We start from the raw sequence: 12377 nt of genomic DNA on the forward strand, positions 1-12377 counted from the left end.
TAGACCCCAAACCAAAACCAAAAACATCCAGTATAGTTTCACTCAAATTTCTAAAGCTCAGACAGAGTGTAAGTATATTATCATAAATAGGCAATGACTTGCCATCTACATTAAGAAAATAGACCATCTGTTTAATCACATCTACATTTAAAATGTTTCTTGTCTTGATAGAGACTTCAAAATGCAGCTTTCAGTATAAGTGCAACTTCTCTGAACAGATTCAACTTCTAGTAATGAAGCAGGTAAATTCAAATACTTCTACCAACAAAAATCTGTGATGTCCATACACTCACTTATTGTGTGGCAACTAACAGCCGTGATGCCTCTAAAGGCAATTTAGCTTCATTAAGTTTTGTGCAGAGGTTAACTAGAGAACATACATTCCTCATCATTATATGAATGCAGAATGCATAATAGGTTAGAGCTTCTCAACACATTTATTCCAGTGTTGAAGGAATTAATATAGAACAATTTGGACTGCTCCAGCTACTGAAAATAAGAGATGTCTTTACAGAATATCTTCAGCCAGTCAAAAAAATCCTGTATTTATAATGTGTTTGAGGTTCATCACAGCCCAGAGTACTAGGCTTCAGTTGCAAAGTGGTACAATACCAGTAACAGTAATAAATGCAGGGAGTAGGATGAATTTTTTAAAATAAGCATGTTACATAGATAGTATCATAAATACCCTGCGCTCACGTTCACTCTGCAGATTCAGTAGCAGGTATTACATTGGTAGGCCTTGCATTTCTGTTAGTTTAGGCAATTTAAGAAAATTGTGGGCAATTTAAGAGAGGTGCTTGTGACAAATTTTTCACGGATGCTTGAAGAAAAACAATTACAGTCTTCCAAACGCATAAGCAATACAGCTCAAGCAAATGAATCATGAGGGCACAGCAGACCAGAGGAAAAGTGCTAAAATTTAGGTCATTATTTTGAAGTACAATTAAAAAAAACAATTCTCCATTGGTTAGAGCACCACTTTCCAACAAAAAACGCGGAAAGAAGAATATATACCTGCCATTAACACAACACTGATTTTTACCACTCTCTGAATCTGCAGTTACTCATGTTAATAGTTAAAAGCATATACAAATCCTGCATGAAGTAATTCTTAAAAAAACAATCTGAAATTGTTAAGTGTTGCACTAAAGTGAACATACACAGATAATGGGCTGAATTCCTAATGTACATCAAATAATTCCCATGCTCTATCAAACATGTTTTAAGATTAAGCAGAATCTTGCTTCTTAGTCTTCTGATAAGAGTTCTAAAAGATTTCTTAAATTTCTTTTCATAACCCAGTTTATGTTGAATATGTATCTGGAGCTTGACAGTTAATCAGCAGCAACCTTAAGGGTATATGCTATCTGCAGGAATTCAAGCTTTCAGAAAGGATATAATAATGATGTTTTTGAGAACTGCAGAGAAGCCAGCTGAAAAAGCAAAGACACTTTAGGAAGAAGTTCAATTGCAATGAAAACATTATACCAGAATGCCATTCAAATAAACATATTGTGAATGTCTGTTGAGACTGTCTAATGATTAACATTAAATAATAAGCTTGGGTATTCAAGATTTATATTTAAGAAGAAATATCTCCTGAACTGAAATTGGTAGGATGGCAAAGACTTGTATTCTGCTTTCAAAGTATATGGCCATTAAATCAGATTAAATATATCAGTGCTTCTAAATCAATGTGTCAGTATTTTAGGAACCAGCCTAAAATCAGTCACCTAGGGCACAAATCACACACACACAGTAAAAAACAAAACAAAAACAATGAATTAGAGCTATCCCTGTTGCAGCCACCTGCAAGGCTAGACTGGTGTTCTAGATCTTTTCTGTGGGCTACTGTTAGGATTTAGGTTGAAGTTACTTTCAAAAGAAAAAGCCTGCAGCCTTTCACCTAGTATTTGCAAAGTCTGCTTCTAAAATCCTGTGTTGCTTTTTCTCAAGAGATGTGCTGTGCGCAAAACAAACACCAAAGCTTTGTTCTGAATCTGCTCCTGCTGTCTTGTTAATTTTTAGTTCTTTTATTGGAATACCAGATAGACTACTCATATCTATACTCAGCATGCCTTGCTGATTTTGTAAGCCTTCTCCATATCCCTTATAAGCCATTTAGTACTTTTGATCATCTTGTTATCATCTGCGAGTATTTCCAGTTTGCCCATACTGCTTCTGAATCTGTTCATAGCTCTTTTCTTCGCTGCCTTGAACAACTGCATATCTGCAGCAAATTTTCCTTTCCCAAGTTTCTCCTTTCTCTTTTGAGAAAACACACTGGCCAGAACACAGCAGTCCTAAGAAATCTAGCCATTTTAGTAAGAGCAGTAAAAAAAAATTATGCTTACAGACAGTTTAACAGATTAAAAGATTCACCAAATGAAAAATGAGACAAGGATAGAAAGACAAGTAAAATAAGGATGCTACAGAAGCTACTTATAATAAAAGCTTAAATATGGAGTAACCTTTATCCCAGAAATATTCTAGAAAAGTCATAATACATAGGAGTACCTATTACATTCTGGAGCATTCCAAGTAAACAACAGTTTGTCATAACAATTGGGTGTATCTCTGTGTATAGAAATAGATTTAATGTAAAATGTACAGAATGTGACAGCCAGGAAGGCGTTATACAACAGTATCAATAGTAGCGAGAACCAGAAGGCCTGATTTCTTCTTGCACAAAATGTTAATCTGCTCTGACACACGAAGTGCATGGCCTGAGAACAGCCAGAACACTGGAAGCAGAGAGCCTGCAGAAGCCACCCATCCAAATAGCCATGTAGTCAGCAAGCCAACAAAAGTGGTGCCAAACCAGAATGGCATCAGAATGTCACACTTACCTGCTCACACTGTCAATGTCAGATCTAGTGAATAACTGAACTTAGATTCTCACCACTGCTATTTCCTTTAGTTAATCATTTATGTTTCCTCTACTTCCCATCACTAAACTCACCATCCCACCACTTATCCACCACCTTCTTTTCTCCTTGACACTCCTTTTCTCCTTCCCTCTATTAATACCTTTCCTTTCACTTTTATCTTCTCCTATATTTTGTTCAGGCATTAAAAACTAATGAAGCCACAAAAACGATAAACACCAAGGCTAAGTAAACTACGAGTCAAGCAACTGCTTACTTCCCCATTCCATCAGTTGAAATAATAATTTGAGATCTTTCTTACACAGAACATTCCTTAGATCACCAAGGATTTCCTAGAGTTCTTTGAAGTTCTATGAATAATTTTTAATATTTTAAAATATTGTTACACAGTTAAGGCCTGAGAGCATCTCTGAAAGTGACTGCTGAACTTGCATTCACTAATAGCAAGTCACAGTACACTGAACTTCCCAGGTGGAAAATTAAGTACTCAATAGGTATAGAAAATACTTCTAATATGATCCTTTCTTCTATGATCTAAAATTAATTAGCTTCTCTGCAAAATACGTTTTGCCTCCATATGAGAATTTGAGACAGCTTATTGACTAACTCAGATGGTCACAGTCAACATCTAGGACATTAAGAAAAATTGTTCAGTGTCTGATGCAAGACATCATGACATACAAATAAGCATCTGACAGAAAAATTACTGTAAGAGTGGAGAAAAAGTAATTTCTAACTAAGGATGGCCATTACTTTGATCCGTGTAAAAAATGTACAATTTGCATAACAGCACCAGTTGTCTGGGAAAGACAAAGAGATACTTAAAACTTCCTACTTCTTTCCCTGCCTTCCCTTATATTTTCTCTCCCCTGGTCCAGCTGAGAAGGGGATTGATAAAGTCAGGGTCAACCCACCACCATGTTGGAGAATATATTCCACAAATGGCAACAATGCTTTGTCATTTGTGCTGTGCTACAGCAATGAATAAGCTGAAGTTAACAAGATTACAATTAGTAATTGGTACAGCCTATATATGCCAAATTAATATACACCAAATAAAATAAAGGAAAATATCTGTCCCCAGCCTCACCTGTGTAACATAAATTGAGTGAACATGAGAAAGAAGAGAGAAAATTAAATATTTTACACTCTGTAGTCATCTAGAAGACCCGAGTATCTTGGTATATAACAGTTTTCAGAAGGCAACTCAGAACAAGTAACTTGCACACCTTAGTCCTTTTCTGAATATTACCACTGACTAAAGAGAAACCTACTTTTTAAATCCAGCATCTAAATTAGGTACCAGAAGTTGAACACCATTTGGATACTTCATTGTCCACTACAACAGACACGAATCTAACATGGTAAATTTAAAACTTAAGGAGGAGCTACCAAAACTTTAGGCAGTGTTTGAATGATATTTCTAGCTGAAGTACTGTCTCACTTTCCATTTCTGTAAATAAACCTCACTACATTTTTCCTCCCCTCAGAAAAAGAAACAATACAATTTTTCACAAACATGTTCTGAATTGATTTCTATCGTGTACAGCACACTGAAGAACTAAAATTAGTACCATAAATTTGAACATTTTAGTGTTTTTTACTGTCATTTATTCTATCAGAGTACTGAATTAAAAAAAACAAACACAACAAAACACACAACAAAAAACTGTTGAGATTGTTTGCTTTTTTGAAATACAAACCATTTGCTACAAGCCCTATAAGCTATACACCTGAAATAAAATATTCATTTTCCACTACTTCAGAAAACATGCTATTTAAAGTCTATATATCATGATGATATATCAATTTTTATAGTGTCCACAGTTAATTTTGAACAAATTTTAAATTTCATTTTTACAAGTGTATTTCCCCTTATAAGATTTTCACACAGTCCTGTTTAATCTATGGACCCCTAACATGTTTTGATAAAGTTGCTGAGCTTAACATGTCCTGTTGAAGGAAGCACAGTGCTTGGCCTTGCCAGTCACCTTATCTACTCAGCAATGAACAAATATGCAAAGCCCAATTGTGTAAGCATTATATTTTTTTTCTTTAATTAAATTGTTACAAAAAATATAATTTTTGGTGAGTTATCCCGCCCCACACCCCCCAAATTCAATTTTTCTAGTACAATACCCTTCATAATAGTGAAAGTATTTGGGAATTACGGGGAATGTTTGGATTTGTTAAAAAACCCCTAACTTTACATTTAAAAGACAATCCCTCAACCAGAAATGTAATGAAAAATTCAACTTTGAAAGTTTATAATTTGTTCACTTGAACAACTTTATACTAGAATACAATCTTGAAAACTATGATTTAAGTGGAATATTTTCATTTAAATTAATGTTGAAGATGAGTTTCATTTAACAGAAATATTGCAGCAGATTTTTTTTCTGTGATGATAGTTGTTATTATTTGTTACTATTGAGAATGCAACTATGTCCACAACATATGTTAACAGAAATGGGACAGTCTTTATAAAGAATATTAATTACTTCAATCCCTAAGTAGATCTCATTACAAATGGCCTTATTTAAAAACATTCTCCCCACCCCCCAAAAGCCATCTGTCTGTTTTAACCAGTAAAAACATACTGCAAATCAGTCAAAGCACTCATACATATGCTTAATCAAGGTCTGTATTAGCAGTTTCAGAAACCTGCAAGGTGTGCTCAAACTACATAAAAAAGTTGCAGTTATTGGCATTATAAGTGACAATATAAGATGTTTAACAATGTATACTTCTCAGCATTCAGAAGATTAAAAAGTAGGTAAACTGCATGCTTTGGTAAATACAAAAGTAAACTCTTCATTGTCCAAATTCAAAGGAAGGAAGACTTACTTAACTATGAACAAGCTGTTAGGCTATCAAATCACATTCAAGTATAAGCGCAGGTGCTTCAGCCTTACAAAATGCCTCTGAAATCCTAAATTCTGTTTTTCTTGTAACAAATATTAATATCCTTCAGGCTTTGGGACTGTAAATACATTCAGATGGATTAGGTCAACAGCCATATTTATAAGACAAGCTTCCATGGATTCATTTCCAAAAGACAACTGGTTGATTTAGCTTAAGAAGGGATGACTAATCAGAGCACTGAGTACAAATAAAAAGAAAAAAAAAAAATCCATAGGATATCTCTGGAGTGAGATACATACTGTACTAAATATTTGACTCATGTGTTCACTCTGTGGATCCTCCCATAGAGCTTTGATTGAACTGCTTGAAAACACGTACATGATAGCAAGATTCCAGATATTGTTCAGCCATGCTTACCTTTGAAGAAACAATCTTCATTGTGGACAATGGTGACCTTTTGCTTTTTCAGACAGGCAGCCCGGTGCACCTCACAATTGATTTAGCTTAAGAAGGGATGACAATTAGGACCACGGAGAAAAAAAAAAAAAAAAAAAAAAAATCCATAGGATATCTCTGGAGTGAGATACATACTGTACTAAATATTTGACTCATGTGTTCACTCTGTGGATCCTCCCATAGAGCTTTGATTGAACTGCTTGAAAACACGTACATGATAGCAAGATTCCAGATATTGTTCAGCCATGCTTACCTTTGAAGAAACAATCTTCATTGTGGACAATGGTGACCTTTTGCTTTTTCAGACAGGCAGCCCGGTGCACCTCACAATGGTTTTCATAGAACTCTCCATCAGAACCACAGACAGGCTTGTAATGTGGCTTGCAGTGCTCCATGCACAGACACTCCGCTTGGCCAGTCCCTCCATTCACAACGCAGTGTCTACCCAGACCACAATACTTGTTTTCACATGATCCAGAATGGCCACCTTGACTCATATACCCTGAAAAAAAAAAGTAGAAATTCACACATTGAGATTGATACACAGGAATAACTAGAGCTAGGTCAAGGCTCTTAACCTAAATGGAGAATAAAAGAGAACAGCAGCTCTGTGATGCCAAGAATGATATTTCAAGGAACAGAGCATGATGGAAATGCAGGATTAATATATAAAATTAATGGCAGCTAGAAGGAGTTAAATGAGCCTCTGTTGGCATTTTAGTGAGACAAATGGGATTTGGATAAGCAACAGGCCTTTACAAGGGGTGCAGTAAAAGTAAAGGAGTTTCTGCTAGCTGCAACTCTCACTTTCTTCTGTTCCTAGAATATTGAAATGAATTGTCTACACTAGGCTACCAAAGCAATCTGTCCACTTTCTACCCTGTCTGTGCTGCTGCCAACATGTCAAATAAGTACTGTTGTCAATTGCAGATCTCTAGGGAAAATAGGAAGTTCAGTGCACAGTAATGTTTCCTTTAACATATCCTCAGTTTCCCTCTTGGCTGCCAGAGAACTAAGTATGCAGTCACTTCTTGGTGATGGAAAGGGTAGGAAGAGAAAAAAACCCAAACTGTCAATTGCAATTACCCAAACTTCAAGTATGTAGCTGCTCTGATACCATAATTGTTTCCTAAAATAAGTATAAAATATTAAAATAGCACCAAATGTGGTACACCAAAGGCGCTGCCCTTCACAGTTACTACATTTTATTCTCTTGCTCTAACATTCCTAATCTCCAGAATGAATAAGAACTGGATCATCAAATATCATATATATCTAGTATTCCAGTTCCTTGCAGTACTTTCCTTATCCTACCTGAATGATGCTCAGCTGCTCGATAAAAAAATAGCACAAATAAGCAAATGGCAATGTTTAATTTGGTAGTATTAATATGCTGTAGTGAAGAGTTTATGTGACAATATCATAGTCTGACATACATTGTTTCTAATCACTAAGACTTTGTGGTTTTTAACTGCAATGGCAGAAGTAAACCCTTACCACTTATTCTTCTTACAGGACTGTAAGCTTATAGGACTGTAAAACCTAAGACATCAGTGCACTGATTCTTTGCTTTCTCATACAGCAGAAATTTTCTACAGACAAATGTACTATGGAAAGCATGCAACTATGAAATTTAGCTTTAATATGACAATCCTTAAAGCTGTATTATTTTATTACAACTTGATAGAACTAAGTTGCAAGGACTATATATGCACCTCTGATATTTTATATCTAATATAACTGCATTACAGTCATTTTTATACACATGGATGAAACAGTACAGGACAGGCTGATGGTGGGTTTAATTGTTCATGCAGCAAACTGACTTGAAATAGGCAAACTCAATTAAATGTTAAAAATATCCCATAAGTTTCTGAAAATACCATTCCTTGTGGTAATGCGTCACTACCATATACAGACAACGGACATTTAGTGACAAAAATTAACGTAAAGCCCATTTTCTTCTACTACTGCTAACCTCAAATACAGTCTTGCAACATCCAAGAGTACAGAACGAGTCAGACACACACATTTCAGAATTACAGGGCTTCCTTGAAGCATTAGAATTGCTGCAGTTTGAGGCCAAAGTACATAAATCATTATTATTTCTGCTTTCTGAATTGGAAGATAAAGACCTCAATCTGACAACTGCTCTGAAATACTGAGAGGTGTGTGGTGACTCAACAATGCACTGCTATATACTGCTGTGAAAGCAGAAACCAATTTAAGACTTCATTTGGGACTTAATTTTAGTAGTATAATTGAATCTGATGTCTGAATGCAAAACAGCTACTTTCAGATGAGGGAGAATGATTTGCATAATTTATATTGATATTTATAATATTGGTATATGTCAGCATATACCAATCATGTACATCAATAAACAAGCAAGTGTTTTGCCCTAATGAAAAACTGTACGACTTTGTTATGAAATGTTTTATAAATGCCTCCATTTTACTCCATTAACTATTCCAAAGCAATATATATTTGCATAAATCACTGCATATGCAACTCCCATTGAAGTCAATAGTAAAATTCCCATTGATGTCAAAAGAGGTAGAAATCTTTCTTCAGACATAGTCTCTGCCTTCAGTTCATCTATTTTTAATGCCTTCATCATGTTTAACAAGAATTGTTCTGTGCTATTTTTAATGTAGGAACTTGCAGTTGTTCTAATGTATTTGATGAAATGGATCAGCTATGCAGTGTTTCAAGTGTTCTGTTTAAGAAACAGAACATGTTTATATTTAAGAAAAAAACCGTTTAAACAATTCCACCAATGAGTGGTTGCCTGATCACTCATAGCAAACAATTAAATAAAATCCATGCAACTTCAAATGAGGTGAGTAAAAGTTCACAAACATAATTGATAGAAATTTGAACTAAAAGCACACCCAATTCTGAAAAGGTAAACAAATATACCACAGACACTGAAAGACAAAAAAGGTGCAGGGCATATGCAGTCATCTTGGATTCTTTAAGCAACGCAGCACTAAGTGTTGCAACTGAATAATGAAGAAATAATTGCAAGGAACTATTTGTGAGTACTACCAAGAGAAGCTTTTCCACAGATACTTATGTTTCCTCTTTACATTTCTGAGGAATTATTAATGAAATATAAGGACAACCAGGCTTCTGATTCACAGAGGAATAAACCAGTACAACAAAAGAGATTTCAAACGTTTTGAAAAGCCTTGGTAAGGGGCACTTACTAGCTATGGATAAAAAGCACTAGCACTTTATTGTCAGAGCTGAAAACAAAACCAAAATGTTTGACCCAATAGAACAGTACAAAAAGCATTAAACTTTTTGTTTACAGAATTGCATTATCTTCAAGTCTTTGCTTGTTGCCAAACAAGTCTTTAAAAATAGAGATAAAAATTGGATATACAAAAACTTCTGTAGTCATACTAAGGCTTAGTTGATAAAGGCAAGTTAAGTACAGCATTGTTTTTTAGTCCTCTGTGCTTGGTTAGGGTGACCTAACTGTTTGTTTTGACTGGTAGAGGTATTGCAAAATATTCAGGACTCTTACCTAGGATATGTTTTTCACCGAGTTGCAGCTGTCTTCCTGTCTGTACCATGGTAGGAGGAATGAAAACTCACTGTATAAACTAGCCCTGCAGCCCATTAAACAAAACACCTGTGTATTCCAGTGACTCTCAGGGAATTGCCACTACTGTTTTGCTTACATGGAATTATTACTAATGCCAGCATACTTTTGATAGAGTGATAATGGAAGTTTTTGAGAATTCTATTTTTTAAATGCCCGTGTAGAAAAGTACCTGTACCCATATTAGCTACCTTGGCATACTCTGAATTTGCAGCAAAGAAAGTGTAAACCAATACATTCTGAAAGGGTTTAAAGGAGTATGGAAAACAAAATGTACTTCATATTAATTTGAAAATAAAGCTATGACAATTTAAATATTTCCTGACTTATGTTAAAAAACACCACAGTTTAAGAAATACCAATAAAAATGTATTATGCCCAAGACAGCCAAAGCAGTCATGCAGGTTTTTTTCAGCTTCTTTTGAAACTGAAACTCTAAATAGACATAAAATGAAGAAACAAGTAAAAAGAAAAGAGTCTGCTTTCAGAAAATTGAGAATGCTTTTTTTTTTTTTTTCTTTTCTTTTAAGACAAATCTTAGAGTTTCAAGCTGTCACTTAGGATTCCTCATACATGTTTCCCTAGACTAAAGCCAGCTTAACAGCACCCATAGCTGAGCAAGTTTTAGGTCACAGTTGCATCATTTACACTTGGGAATCAAGCACATGTTTTAGCATCAAAAGGCTGACAGGAATATAGACTTTCTCCTTTAACTGATCAGTTTAACAAAACATCACACATGGTAACTTTGGAAATTAATGAGCGTATGAATTGCCACATTCTCCAGGTGGCCCTAGGCTGGAACACATACAGGCTTTTGGTAAGTTGAGCCCTCTCTCACAAACTCAGATGATTTTTTAAATTATGTTCCTAACAACGTAATTTGCATTCACTGCTTCTATCACGATGTGTAGCATTATTTACGTGTCATTTGGAAAAACAGCAGCCATTTTTCGAAATAATACATCATTATCCTGTGTAGAAGTAACTGATCCTGATTTCTGGGGTCAACAGTCTTGTTCCCCTCTGCTCCTTTTATTTAAAAGGATTCCGTAAATGACAATTCCAGCTCTACAGCTGTATTTTTGTCTTTCCACTTAAAGGTCCCTTCTCCCCTCTTCATATTCAACTTTTTTTCTTATTATCTTCAGTTTGTCTAGATGTTAAGTTTAAAGCACAGGAAGAAAAAAAAATCAATTAACTATCCAATACATTCTTAAGTTGTCTACATGCTGTAGTGGAGGCCAAAGACAGACATGAAAGGAAGAGGGAACTATGGCAAGAAATTATAGCTGAGAAAATTTACTTAATAATAGCATTGTTCCTTACTTCAGAATAACAAAGTTATGAATAATAAAAAAGAACAAACAAGATACAATAGTCGAGGAAAAAAGAGCCACTTGTTTGTCTAATTAAATTTGGTAGAGGAGAAAGGGGTAAGATTTGTCAAATCACAAGTATGAAGAAAAAAAATCTCATAGGTGACAGAAAACTTAAAATTATGGTACTTCACCACAAGGAAAATCATTACAGGAGCATTTCAAACACAATCAGAGTTTGAATACAATGAGTACGAACAAAATAGCTAAATGCCACCATTCATAAAGGTGGAAAAGCATTCACAGAAGGCTGACCACATGAATAATTTTTCTGATGAGTTCAACAGCACTAGAATTACAATTAAGTCTAAGGAATTCTGCTGCCTTATACTTTTAAGGTAAACCTTTTAATATTAAGGTAATGAGATAGGAGCTGAAAGAAGTTAAAAATGACCAATACATAGGCACAAGAAGGTACCACATAGCTCTAATTAACCACAACAAAATGCCTGCACACATATAAATCAGTGGGTAAAATGTGAGGGATAATTTTAAACCACACAGTAGGATTAGAAATATGAAGTTCAAGAGAATAAATCTACAGACATAAAATATGCAGGTTTTACCTAAATCACTATTTTTCTAATGGTTTAAAAGTGTAAAACAGTAAAAACCCCTTTTGTTAGAATATTGTTCCTCCTCCCAGGGATATTTCAAAAGAAGAGGTGCAAACCTGCTCTGAAGAAGATAAGAGCGAGCTATTCGTATTTCCACAACAGAAAAAAAACCCTCCTCTTAACAGGTCTGTCAAGCAGTTCCTTATCATGTACTGTTTTCCACAACTCCGGTAGCCCTAGCTGTCACTGAAAGCAGCAATGTGTGTCTCTTCAAAAGCTTCTCAGAGACAGAGGCAAAACAGAAGTTGGTACTGGCAGCAATAGCAGTTCAAAGACAGGAAGGGGGGGGGAGGAAGGTAGCCCCTCACCCTGGCAGGGGTGGGATGAGCACCAGCCTCTTTCAGCTGAACCCCTGAACCCTGCTCCCACGCATAGGGGTGATAGTAATACATCATTCATTTGCAGTGCCATCATTCTCTTTCAGCAGCCATCAACTGAGCTCGAGTACTTTATACAACAGTCTACTTTGCCCCCACCTGCAATGAATTTTTGACTGGATATCATACTGTCTTCTCCCCCATTCTTCCCTGCCCAGCTTCACAGCTCCCCACCCCCC

At 35.5% G+C, this 12377-nt stretch overlaps 1 protein-coding gene across 3 annotated transcripts in view; it reads right to left on the reverse strand.

The window, feature by feature from the left end:
- The window catches only part of FSTL5 (follistatin-like 5), a 235197-nt gene that overhangs the window by 170157 nt on the left and 52663 nt on the right, over nt 1–12377 (reverse strand). For all 3 annotated transcript variants that reach the window (XM_009995923.1, XM_009995922.1, XM_009995921.1), the window contains exon 3: nt 6466–6714. In XM_009995923.1, the coding sequence (XP_009994225.1) occupies nt 6466–6714 (249 nt within the window). The remainder of the gene's footprint in view (nt 1–6465; nt 6715–12377) is intronic.

The sequence above is a fragment of the Chaetura pelagica genome, unplaced genomic scaffold, assembly GCF_000747805.2.
Source record: "Chaetura pelagica isolate M959 unplaced genomic scaffold, ChaPel_1.0 scaffold142, whole genome shotgun sequence".
NCBI classification, from domain to species: Eukaryota; Metazoa; Chordata; class Aves; order Apodiformes; family Apodidae; genus Chaetura; species Chaetura pelagica.